The sequence below is a fragment of the Elephas maximus genome, chromosome 20 (assembly GCF_024166365.1).
Source record: "Elephas maximus indicus isolate mEleMax1 chromosome 20, mEleMax1 primary haplotype, whole genome shotgun sequence".
Lineage (NCBI taxonomy): Eukaryota > Metazoa > Chordata > Mammalia > Proboscidea > Elephantidae > Elephas > Elephas maximus.
This window is the reverse complement of record NC_064838.1, coordinates 40,522,946-40,536,525: the sequence shown is the minus strand read 5'-3', so window position 1 is coordinate 40,536,525 and position 13,580 is coordinate 40,522,946. Positions and strand designations below refer to the sequence as shown.

The 13,580-nt window shown below is 49.3% G+C and overlaps 1 protein-coding gene across 1 annotated transcript in view; it reads right to left on the bottom strand.

The window, feature by feature from the left end:
* Positions 1-13,580, bottom strand: part of NUP210 (nucleoporin 210) — a 111,594-nt gene that overhangs the window by 76,614 nt on the left and 21,400 nt on the right. The window contains exons 4-8 of the mRNA XM_049861948.1: positions 10,162-10,258; positions 6,894-7,044; positions 4,458-4,590; positions 554-712; positions 43-111 (exon numbers count right to left, since the gene is read on the bottom strand). Coding sequence (XP_049717905.1) covers positions 43-111; positions 554-712; positions 4,458-4,590; positions 6,894-7,044; positions 10,162-10,258 — 609 coding nt within the window. The remainder of the gene's footprint in view (positions 1-42; positions 112-553; positions 713-4,457; positions 4,591-6,893; positions 7,045-10,161; positions 10,259-13,580) is intronic.

Genomic DNA, 13,580 nt, shown 5'->3' with positions numbered 1-13,580 from the left:
AAAGGAACAACACGCAGGATCACCCAGAAGGCCAAAACTCACCCAAGTATCCAGGTTCAACCACGTAAATTGTGCTGTTGGGTAACCTGGAAGCTCCTTGCATGCGGATACCTGGGGTCTTAGTTAAGAGAACACACAGACAGCAACCAACCCAGTGGCAGTTCTGAGCTTGGCTCCCATGAATCGATGGGAGGGGATGCAAACCAACCGGAGAGCCCTCGGGCACATGGACAAGTCTAGAACATCAACCACCCACAGGCCAGTGTGCAGAAAGCCTCAGCAGTCTCCCTCTGTGAGAAGTCTCCAGAGGCGGGGAGTGACGTTCTGCTCCCACCAGGCCCCCACTCCTGGGAGACTCTCCGTGACTAATCCGCGGAGGTGAGCAATTCTACCCAGCGGTGCTGCTATTTCGGCTCTTTCTGAGTTTTAGATTGTTGGTGGAAAACAGCACTATTTTTAGCCAATGCCTGCCTTTCAGGGAGACTTCAGGAAAGTAGTCTCTTGCACACACACAACATACACGTGCACACACACAGGCCAGGGAAGGGGATACTCCTGTGGCCGAGGACAAGGTTGCTCTGTCCCAGCTGCAATGCGGTGACGGTGGACGTCTCCTGGGCCAGGACAGCGACAGGCCGGGCGGGGTCTCCCTCAGCGCCTAGGATGCTGTTCTGAAGCTGCAGCTCATACTGGTCAGAGGGCATGGCAAGTTCTGACCACCCAAAAACAGAAGAAAAAGGAGGGGGGGAGGGGAAGGAAGGGGGGAGGAGGAGAGCAGGGGATAGGGGAGGAGGGAATGGAGAAAGACGGAACCGTTAGAAGCAAATCTATCAGTATCACACGTACATACACCCCGAATCTCTGGACCCCGTTGTCAGTACAGCTGCTAGATTTTTTTTTACTTTTCGATTTTTTTAATTTTAATATTATTCCCCATGCCTGTGGACAAAACTGCCACTACCCACGAGTTTTCAGAAGCAATGAGTTTTCCGTGTCTGCCATAAGCTGCTTCCACTCATCCCCCCTTCAAATGAACTGCAGTCTCTGACTAGAATTGTCTGTTCTTTGAAGAATACTAACATTAGACCTATTTCTGTCCGTCACTGTAGACTTTTTGCTTCTGCATAAGGGTCGTGATGGCCTCCCTGGACCTGTCTGGCCTCTAGGGCCTTCTAAAACGCTCTGGTCGATGATCTCCCACGAGGCTTCCGGAGCCAGGTCTATAATTTGCGAAAAATTGACTGTTACTAACCTGACCATCCATCAACCTTTCCCTGCTCAGTGTCCCGTCAAGTGCATTTTAGGGAAAAGAGCATGCCCGACCTGAGCCAGGATGGACACCAGCTTCCCCAGGGAAACAACGAGTTCTATAAAACCCGCCACGTCTACGCATTCCTCCTCACCTGGTAGGCAGAGACCACGGCATTCTGGCTATCAAACGGCTACCACTGACAGGAAAATGAAGATGTGTGAGGCCCGTGCTAGGTGCTTTGTGTGCGCAGGGCCTCCTTTGATCGCTCCACAACCCCAAAATCGGCACAACTGATGCCTACATTTTAGAGATGGGAAGACTGTCGAAACTGCGATAAGGGCTTGCTTAGGCCCCAAAGCAGCTCAACAGCAGAGCCAGGTCCAACTCAGTAGGCCTAGCCACATTTAGATTCCCTCTAGTGAGTCCTCAGAACTTCAGATCCAAGACTGCACTTATTGAACTGATAGGTGTGGTCATGTTCCACCCCACCAGCAAGAGAAAGAGGACCCAGAGGACTGCAGGCAGCACCCCTGCCTGCTCACCCATCCCTCTTTGGGTCCCAATTCTGGGTCTGACATAGAAGGTGTTATGTCAAAGATCCTGGGGGAATTTCAGCTAAAATGTTTTTCAGAATTCCTAGGAATCAGGTGCCCAGTAATTGGCCCTAGACCAGACAGTTCTTCTCTAAGCCAAGCAGCCTGTATTCCTTTAGAAGACACATCTCTGACTCTTCCCCACCCTGGCTGATGGCTTCTAATTGTCAGAAACCCACCGACATAAGCTCCAGGATGGCCATGGAGGTCCTGGGGAGGTGGGTCTGAGCCAATGGTGACAGGAAGCTCACCTTCTCCCTGTATTAGGGAGTTGGGTGAGGGTCTCTTTAGGTAGAGCTGTCAGGGTGGCAGAAACCCTGGTGACGTAGTAGTTAAGTGCTACAGCTGCTAACCAAAGGGTTGGCAGTTTGAATCCACCAGGCGTTCCTTGGAAACTCCATGGGGCTACGAGTCGGAATCGACTCGACGGCACTGGGTTTGGGTCAGGGCGGCCCCTGTGAGAAGGTGGCCTATAGGAGTTCAGACCTGAGGGCCAGGGTGCATTAGTCCTGGACAACCACAGCCCACCTGTGCACCAGACTCCAAGTCCTTAAACATACATGGTCATGCAGTGGTTTTCCAAACCTTAGCACATTTAATCTCAGCAACTTCTATCATTCCAGCCACTGGAGTCCTTGTCAGTGACCACTGTGTACTGTGAGTGCCTTCCAACCTATGGGGTTCATCTTCCAGCACTGTATCAGACAGTATTGTTATGATCCATAGAGTTTTCACTGTTTAATTTTTGGAAGAAGATCGCCAGGCCTTTCTTCCTAGTCTGTCTTAGTCTGAAAGTTCCACTGAAACTTGGCCACCACAACTACCCTGCTGGTATCTGATATACCGGTGGCATAGCCTCCAGCATCACAGCAACACACAGGCATCACAGTAGTACAAACTGACAGACACGGGTAGTGGTTCTCATCTATAAAATGAGGGTATTAACAGAATCCACTTCTTGGTACCCTGGCAAGTGTAGCTTCTCTGACTCATGACACTTGAACTAATTTAGAATGAGCTCTTAAAATCTCTTTATCAAATCACTCCTTAAGCTCATTATTGAAAGAGCTCCAAAAGCTTTTTATTAAATCAATCTCCCTCCCAGGTTTTTAGGTTACAAAATGAGGGTTAAGCGGGTTATACATGAAAAGCACTTTGAACCAGGCCCAACACACAGAAAATGCTCAGTCATAGTTAGATGTTGTCAGTAACAACCAGGCTTTTCAGGCCATCTTCTTGCAGGTTGCAGTGCCACTTTCTTGTCTGTGTTTCTATACATTTTTATGTTTCTGAGAAATCCCTGCTCCCTGATCCTCATGTCCTTTAACACACTAGCCCACTGCATTCCCCATTAGGATGCTGCCTCGGTGTACTTGTGAGCATCCATCTGTGGGCCTCCTTCCCCTTCAGAGTCTCATGAAGCCATACCTGTGGTTGCACCTGCCCTTTTAGCATCTACTCTCCTCAAATCTGGGGTGCACACTGGACTCTGCCCAGCACACCCCAAGTCCCGCACCACCTCTGACTGGACACCATGCACAGAGGCTGGCAGAATCTGTCCAGCACATCACAGACACTCAGAAACACCCCTCGTCAGCAAAACAGGGCTGAGAGGCAAGAGGGCACCTCTTCAAAGCTTCCTTGACCTTCTGGGAGATGAAGCATTCTGCCAAACCACAATGACTGTCAGATGTGCTGCTTGTGGCTAAGCGTGACTTTAAAGGAGGCAGCATCTTTTAGGATCCATCTATGGAACGAGCTCAAACTGCCCGTATGCTGAAGTACCTAGCTGCCTTTTCATGGTACCGCTGCACACCAGGTGGAGCAGCCCTGCCTCCTGGGTAAAGGCAGGCACCCTGGACACATGCCTGAAGCCACAGGAATGACCTTGTCCTGGTCCTGAGCATACTCTGGACCTGAGGTCCATGGTGCCCTGTGCCATGGCCATGTGATACATACAACCTTTAAACAAAATATTAACTCTAGAGAGACTGTAGCTTTCATTGCCTTTGAGCTATTTTACAAGTCTGCAAGGTACAGAAAATTGAGGGGAAAGCCAACAATTCTTGTCCATGCAAATGCAAATACATTTTCTCTGCTGGAGAGGCAACTGACTACTGTCCTGCAGATCATAACCAGGTTTGCATCTATTTGTAAATTCACTTCAGCATTCCTGATGACTGTACATGTGTCTGCCCTTCGGATTCTCCTCTGAAGCAGCTGCAACATCTCACTGGTACCCTCACTGAATAATAAATTATTTAAAATCCGATGACAATCCTTAGGAGGACTGGTGGTACGTTAAAAACACAAACCATCTAAAATACATCACATGTACATGGCCCTTGAGAACATCTAGAACAACTTCACATTCGCCATTTTGTTTTGCCCTCACAGACAAGTCAGAAAAGCTCCCAGGGCTCCGATGGAGAAAGAGGCTGGACTCCAGAGAGGGCTGTGGACTGTCCAACACCGCCCAGAGGTATGCAGCAGACCAGGGCAAAGCCCAGTCCCGTGCTCCTGCCCCCAGCAACACAGCTAGTTGAGTCTCCTGACTTTCTCATGAGAAGGGCAACATTTGCCATGATGACAGAGGGGGGCAGCTCACAAACCTGTAATCCTTCCTTGCCTGATCTTCTGCACCTTGTAGTGAATGGAGGTCCCCACCATCAGGTAGACATCATATGCTGGGTTCAGAAGGATGTTCTCCAAGATCAGCAGCCTGACTTCTGCGGGGCGGACATTCTTGGGGGAACGAAGAGGGCGGAAAAGGCGACGCACACAGGGCAGGGCCGCGGGGAAGCAGTGTGGGCAAGATAAAGGAAGAGAATTTTAAAACTCCTCAACGTGTTTGTATGAGGACATGGAAGTTAAGAATAGAAAAACAAGGCGACATTCAAAACCTCCCACCTTCAGACCCCAGAAATCTCAAGGGAACCCTGTATGGCAGATGTGAGTTCAGAGGTCATTACCAAAATGTGCTGAGCACCTCCATTTACTGTATGTATATCTCAATTTAAAATAATAGTAATTACAAATAAAGAGAAGAGAGGCGCCAGGAGTGACTGCTTTAGGGCCACCAGGGGCTCAGGTTCTCTCCCCACAAAAGCCCCAAAGCCCAGGGAAGATGGAGGGCCCCAGGCAAACCTGAAAGGGGTAGAGGTGTGCATCTCTGAGGAGTCCTCAGCCCAGACTTCTTAGCCCCTTATCTGCCCACCTCTCATCCCCCACCCGTGGCCCTCTCTCAGGAAAAACAAAGATTTTGAAGTGGGAGAAAGACTATACTGGGTGTCCCGTCTGTGTACCTCTCTGGGTTATCTGATTCTAAGGCAGGCCTTTCTTGTCTTTGAGCTATTTGAAGACTATGTAAATAGTAGAGAACTAATGCCAACGCAAATGACTCCTGTCCTCACATATGCAAATACGTTGTCTCCGGTGTTGATGCAAGTGACTACTGAGCTGTGGAGAGTGACCAGGTTTGCATCAATTTGTAAACTCATTTCAGCCCTCGTGATGCCTGTGCCTATGTCTGCTCTATGGAGTCTCATTACAGGGTTGCTGTGAGTCAGAATCGACTCACTGCAATGGGTTTGGTTAGGTCGGGTTTTTTGAACTGGTTGTAACACCTCATTGGTTTTCTCATGCTATAATAAATATAATATTTGGCACGTTAAAAACACACACACACAGACACTGAGCACCCACTTGCTCTGTGGCAAGCACTTTCCAGCACAGCAGGCCAAAACCCAAACCACTGAGTCACTTCTCCTCATGATGACCCCCACGTGTGCAGAACAGAACAGTGTTCCACAGGATTTTCAATGGTTGTGACCTTACAGAAGCAGATCACCAGGCCTTCCTTCTGCAGCGCCTCTGGGTGGGTTCAAATCACCAACCTTTCAGTTACTAGTTGAGTGCTTAAACATTTGCACCACCCAGGGAAGGGAAGGCCAGTTACTGACCATGGGCACCCAGAACACCAAAAAGCAAACATTAACTACAGAGAGCTATAGGATCAGTCCTGTAATGGGGTGTGTCTCCATGTTTCCAAAGTGCCCCAGCAACTACCAAGAGTACTGCGAGAAAACCGGAAGGTTTCTCTTCCTTGGTTACTTTACAAAGATAAATGGCAAATGAGGTATTACAACCTTCCTCCTGTGTGCTCCTGAAACTATGCGAACACAAAGGTCTCGGGTCTGCAGTTCAGAAGGGTCAGGGTCAGTCGTCTCCAACTATGACGAGGGCAGGCATTCACCCACAAGAACAGGGGGGACACCATGGCCATGGCTAAACCCACTCATCTGCTCTCCTTGATGGACGCTGATGGGGAAGCAGGTTCTGATGGTCCAGGATGATGTGGAATTGGGGCCCCAGCCTTCCACAAATGGGGTCATTAAACAACCAGTCCCAGGCCTCAAGCTCTCAAGTTGGGATGCAGACAGAAGGCATGGAAGACACCTGGGGGCCCCCAGATTTTTTCACAGAGCCCCAAATACTTGGGTATGTCCCTTTACTGGGGAAGGAGCACTTGTTGAAAATGTAGTAGTTATTAGAATCTCCAGTGCTGCTCTTACACCTGCCTCGAAACTGAGAAAGAAGCAAACACTTCGTGATCCTGGACGTGGCACTCTGGTGCCTCAAGCACCTCTAAGTGTGGTCAAAAAGAACCAGCCAACCAACCAAAAACATGGAATCACACCCAAAGTTCCAGTTTCATCAATAGTAAGCCTCTGACAGCATCTCCTTTGAACTGTTAGGTGTGTCCACAGGCATGAGCAGGAGCAGTCAGCCAGACTCCCCCAAGAGGTCCAGCACCGTCCCACAGCCGGCCTACATCATGGACCCCACTTCGGTGTGCTGCTCCTGCCTGGCCTACCTTGTGGACCCCTCCTGGACGCCCCACCTTGCAACTGGCCTATCTTGTGGATCCTTCCAGACATGCCACCCCACACCCAGCCCACCTGGAAGAGCCCTCCTGGATATGCCACACTGCACCGGGCCTACCTTGTGGACCCCCGCCTGGAGATGCCACCCTGTGCCTGGCCTACCTTGTAGACCCCTTCCTGAATGCGTGCCTTCAGTTTGGAACTCCCGGTCTTCATGCCGGATACCAGGATGGTATCCCCTTGCTTGGCCACCTTCTCCATCTCTGAGATGTAGGAAGGAGGAATGTATGTTGACTCCAAGAAAGTGAGGATTCTGGAAAAAGAACAGTCAGAGATCACTCAGCACACCTGACATTTGAGGCCAAAGAATCTTACACTCACTTGTCTATGCAAACTCCTACCATATGTCTCCTACCATCGCAACTGCCAATGTCCTTGCTAAGGGTATAAGCCTCTGGCCTCAGGCCTGGCCCTTGTCTGCATGAAGCCAGGGACTCTGCATTTTATCAGATGATTCTGACTCATGCTGAAATTTGAGGAACAACCTGTAGTCCAAATGCCTCTATTTCACAGATGGGAAAAGTGAGGCCCATGGAAATTAACAAGCAGGCTAAGACCATAGATCAGCCAAAGCAGGCCCATCAGTGTCTCCTCTGGCCTAGCCCCTGCTCTGGAAGTGACAGGGAGTCACATCACATCTTATTCTCCAGGGGGTTGGGTCGTGGGGAGAAGCAAGAATATGTGGACCCTCCCCAGAGTGTGTGCTGGACAGCAGGGCTGGCTTGAGGGATCCTTTCGACGCTGTCTTTCGTTTGTAGCTTGTGATTTCCAAATAAGCCCATGGTTCTGCCTGAACAAGACAATCTGCTGGACATGCTCATACTCTCCTCAAGATCTGCCGAGCGCCGGGCTGCGCCGTGATTTCTCTGCCCAGTTTTACTAGGTGTCGTATGTTGAATTTAATAAAAATCCACGACAATCTGGCTCTAACTTGCCTTAGCATATTGGATTCCAATTAACATTCGGCTCATGTACCAGGCTGCCTAGCGGTGCAGGGGACCTGCTGTGACAGGGAATGGGCCTGCTTGCAAAGAATGGGCCAGGGAACAGGAGTCTCTGAAAACCTAGCGTATACCAGGCCCAGAATACGGCTCTGCACACAAATCCTTCTGCTAGCCCACAGAGTTACCCTTGGAGGTGGGCACAATCACCTCCAGTTATAGAGGAAACTGAAGCTCAGATGGGCTAAGTCCCCTGACTACGGCCACGGGCAGGCAGCAACAAGGACAGGACTAAAGTTCAGGTTTGTTTGACTCTAAAGTCCATGTTCCTGGCTTTACGTTGTTGTTGGCTGCTGCCAGGTAGGCCCCCACTCAGGGTGACCCCATATACAACAGAATGAAATGCTGCCCGGTCCTGCACCATCCCTGTGATCAGTGTGCATTGCGCCACTGTGATCCCCAGGGTTCTTATTGGCTGATTTTCAGAAGGAGATGGCCAGGCCTTTCTTCCGAGTCCGTCTTAGTTCAGTATCATAGCAACACGCAAACCTCCACTGACAGGTAATGGCTGCGCGTGAGGTGCATTAGCCAGGAATCAAACCCAGGTTTCCCGCATGGAAGGTGAGAGTTCTACCCCTAAACCACCACTGCCCCCGTTGATGGTAGTAAATACACATTAAAATAATCTGGGGGTGAGGGAAGCCCCATGCTGACAACCTGCTCTCAAGTGGTTTAGAGAAACCACTTTTTGTACTGTCCTGCAACTTTTCTGTACATAAGTTGCAAAATGAAAAAGTCTTCTCCCCCCAAAAAAGGGATTATACTCCTTTTCAAAAAAGTTATTTAACAAAGCATGAGGCAATGCAATATAGTAGAGGATAAGAGCTCAGACAGTGGCTCTCTACCAGCACAGTCCAACAGAACTTCCTGCATTCATGGAACGCTCTACAGCTGCGCTGTCAACACGCAGCCACTAACCATGTGGCGAATGAGCATCTGACATGCTGCTGGTGCATTTCAGCAATTGAATCTTCAATTAATTTAAATAGCCGCATGGGGTTACTGCCTACCATACTGGCTAATACGGGTTTATACACAATTGAGTTCAAATCCTGGCTCTGCTGCTTATCAACCTCAGACAAGTGGCTTAACCTTTCTGAGTCTCCACTTCTATGTCTGAAAAATGGAGACAGTGGTACCTACAGCCCACAGGGCTGCTGGGAGGATTCGATGAGTCCAGATACTTAAAGCATCAAAAGAAAAAATAGTGTCCGATCCCACTTGCATGAAATATCTAGAATAGGCAAATGCATACAGACAGAAAATAGGTTAGAGATTACAGAGGCTGGGAAAGGGCAGGATGTGGAGTTATTGCCGAAGGGGTACGGAGTTTCTGTTTGGGGTGCTGAAAAACTTTTGGAAATGGATGGCCGTGATGGTTGCACAACACAGTGGATGTAAGTAATGTCACTGAACTGTACACAAAAAATAAGATGGCAAACCTTTTGTTATATATATTTCACCACAAAAAAAATTAAAAAATAAAAAAGAAATGAAGGTCCAACATACGTGTCTGATGTTTCACTTTCATGTTACTGTTAACATCAACACAAAAATGTCAACCCACATTCATCCACGTCAGAACCTCACTCGTTCCTCACTAACACAAGCTACTTCTTGGCTGAACTGCAAAGTAATGGAGCACTTATTTTTTGCCTGATTTTGTCGCATTCTTATTTGTGACAGAATTGTAAAACACTGGTAGTGGATTTTGAAAAACATAGCAAGGCATATAGAATTTACAATACTTTGTTTCTGGGGACAGAAATTTGGCAATGGATATCGGTGGTGTTTGCACCATGTGTCTGATATAACTGGTGTTATTGTACATGTAAAAAGTGTTGAAGTGGCACGTGCTGTGTTATCTATGATTTTACAACAAAAAAAGAGTATTATGTATAGATTTTAAAGAGACTTAAATCATCCATCTCATAATGAGTCCATTTGCCTCCCCTGGTTCTGGTGAGGTCAGCCTACTCCACCCATGACTGACTGCTACTGTTTTGGTGTCCTTTTAGGTGAAATCTGTCTCCCTGTAACTTACCCCCATGGAAGGGGACCACACACACTTCCTTCCCTTGCACCCCATGCCAGCCCCTCACCGATACGTGGGATGCCCTGCAGTGCCAAGTTCCCTCTTCTCCAGCTGGACACCCAGACCCCTCCACAGGGGGCTGCAGGGCAGCAGAGTCCTCGCAGCCTTGCGTGGGATGAGACCCTCCTCCCTAACCAGGCACAGGGACTTTGGCTGGCATCTTGGGAACCTACTGGGATCCCAGGGGGCGATGAGAGCCCCTGGGCCCACTGGTGCCCAGTGATGTCCCCCTTCCTTTCAAAGGCAGCCAGGCTAGGCAAAGGCCACGCCTTACCGCAGGGCATTGTGTGAATCTGAGAATCCGTCTGCTTCCGTGTCCTTCACAATTGTCCAGTCAAAGACCAGCCCAGCCAGGGTGCTGAACGTGTTTCCTGTAGAGCAGATGGGAGGGCAGAAATACATTGGAATTCCCGGAAATGGGAGCTTCTATTCCCTGCAAAATGCCATGCTCAGCACCAACCCCCTGCAAAGTAGGTATCTGATCTTCAATTCAGGAAGGGGAAACTGAGGCTTGAGGGGATGAAGCAACTTGTTCACGGTCATGTGACCTGAGGGTGCAGCCAGGGTTTAGCTGTGTTCTTTCTGGTGTACATCCCATCCTCACACATTCATCTGTTCTTTTGCATTTGAACATGGTAGACTTGCGTTTGAACTGGCTACATAACTTGCAAGGCCCAGTGCAAATGAAGAGGTGGGTCCCTTGTTCAAAGCCAGACTCAGGAAGGTTGGAAGAAGGAAGAGGAGGCACAGAGCCAGCCCAGGGGGCACTCCCTTGAGTATGAGGAGACTCACAGGTGGGTGCAGACCCTCAGAGGTACCTGGGGACCCTGCCCTGTAACATGCTTGGGCCTGCAGGCTGCCAGGTACTGAGTTCCCCTCCTGCAAGCCACTGGACCAATGCACTGGGGTGGGCTCTGGGAAAGCTAAGCCAGGCATCTCCCCTTTCCCAGCCCACAGCAGACAGACAACCCCTAAGGACTGTTAACCTCTGTGCCACCCTTCCTGATCAGCAGTGGCTAAGAGGCCCACCCCTGCCAAGATACAGTCTCCAGTCCGGTGCCCACCAGACATGCCCTGGTTGCCAGCCCGGGGCAGGGATGGCCACCACCACACCTCACCCAAGATAGCCTGGGGTACATGTGCCCAACCTCCACTCAGACCTCCACCAGGGGTGGAGAGCTGCAGTGGTCATAGGGCAGGGGTCAGAGGGGGAGGCCAGGCAGCAACTGGGGCATCAGATGGCAGGGAGTGAGTGGACAAGAATCCGTCTGCACTGGGTTGGATAGTGTCTCCCCCGCCATCCATGTCCACCCAGAACCTCAGGATGTGACCTCATCTGGAAGCAGGATTTTTGCAGATATCATTTAGTTAAGTTGAGGTTGTAAGGTTATACTGCATTAGGGTGAGCCCTAAATCCAAAGACTGGTGTCCTTGTAAGCAGGTCATGTGAAGACACAGACACAGAGACAGAACGCCATATGATGAGGGAGGCAGGGATCAGAGTGATACAAGCTAAGGAAAGCCAAGGACTGCTGGCTATCACCCAAAGCCAGAAGAGGGGCAAGGAAGGACCCTCCCCTAGAGTCTTCAGGGAGAACATGGCCCTGCCCACATCTTGATTTCAGACTTCCAGCCTTCAGAACTGTGAATGAATAAATCTCTGTTGTTTTAAGACACCTTGATTATGGTACTTTGTTACGGCACCCTAGAAAACTAACCATCCCAGAGAGGTAGGGTGGGGCTGCATCAAGCCAAGGCTCCACATCCCCAGCACGTGCTCGAATGTTCCATCAGACTTCACTTACAAACCACAAGTTCAAATAAAATTATTACGAATTTCAACATGGCAGCAGCACAGCAATAAAGCAAATGTGAGCTCTTCTGAGCATGAGGCCCTGTGAGAGGCTGGTCCTGAGGACTGACTCTGGGTGACAAAGTAAAACGACAGGAGGCCACAGTGTGACTCATGCACCGTGACATCACTGCCACCTCCAGAGCGGGGTGAACGAGGAAAAGGCACCACTCAGTGTAAGATTGTCTCTAAGGCTGATACAGTCAAACTTGCAGGTCTGGGGTATGGGGGTGGCAAGGTATCTTCAAAAAAGCACTCTGCATAAAGGTTCTCTTCTTCCATTTACAAAGTAGTTATCAGCACCTGCTCTGTGCAACAGAGAGAGCCCTTGACCCTGGAGCCTCGCAGGTGAGTCCTGACACTAACCAGGGATATGAACCAAGAAAACCCAGTGGTACCCTCTTCAGAGGATATGCCTCCCCTCATCTGAACCCAGGAGAACAGCAGGAAAAAAATTAAGCAATTCAACTTAACAAACACTTGCTGGGTGCGTGCTGGGCCCGAAGTCCAGTGTCAGACACAGAAGAAGCCTGGAGAGTGAAAAGATGCCAGTTCTGCCCTCCAAGTGCTGAGCTTTGCAATACAAAGTAGAAAATGCCCTGTACCCCGGGGCCAAGGGCCAGTGAAGACCTGAGAGATGTCCAAGAAGGAAGTAACAAACTCCGCTTGGGTGGTCTGGGGGGCATCCCTGGAGAAGGCAATACCGGAGAGGCCCAGAGGAGCCAGGGCTTCTAGAAGGAGAGATTAGGGAGAAAAAGATGCTCTGGGCAGAATCAGGGGCCAAAGGACCGTACACTGCATGATTCCATTTACATGAAACGCCTAGAACAGGCAAATCTATACAGACAGAAGATAGATTAGTGGTTGTCTAGAGCTCGGGGGCGGGAGCAAGGGGATGGGAAGTGACTGCTAACAGGTACAGGCTTTCTTTTGGGAGGGCTGATGGAAATGTTTTAAAATTAGATCATGGTGACGGTTGCACAATTTTGCGAATATACTAAAAACCATTGAATTGTATACATTAAACAGGTGAATGTCATGGTATGTGAATCTCCAATATAAATAAATAATTCTTTTTGAAAAAGGGACTTAAGTGAAGGCAGGAGGACAAACAGAAGCCTGTACACCAATGTTCACTGCAGCACTTTTCACATAGCCAAAAGGTGGAAACGAACAAAATGTCCATTGACAGATGAATGGATAAGCAAAATGCGGTACAGCCATACGATGGAGTACTTCATAGCCATAAGAGAAAGGAAGTCCTGATACATGCCACAACATGAAGGAACCTTGAGAACGTTATGCTGAGTGAAATGAGTCAGGCCCAAAAGGGGAGCAGAGGAGGCAGTTTGTGCAGTGAGGGGGAGGGAGTGTGTCTGTAGGACTCAGCATTGTTAGGCGCTCCTGAGAACGAACAGACTAAACCTAAGTTCACATAGGCACCAGGCATCCATCGCAGCACTTCACTTGTTCTCACACATGTCACTTTCAGGGGAGGAGACTGGCGCACAGTGAGTGAAGTACATCCGCAAACAAAAAACAGAAAAGTAGCTGAGCCAGCATCTGAACTCCAGCCTGGCTTCAAAGTTCATCCTCTTGCCCAGGGTTTGGCAAATGTTTTCTGTGAAGGGCCAGACAGTTAATGTTTTAGGCTTTGCAGCCACAGACTACATGCAAATGAATGGGTGGTGCTGTATTCCAATAAAACTTTATTTATAAAAACAGGCAGCAGGCCAGGTTTGGTCCAGGGTCCATAGTTTGCCAGCCCCTGTTCCTGACCACTATACTCTGTTGTCCATCTTAAGTCACTTTTTTTTTTTTTTAACTGTGGAGAAAATATA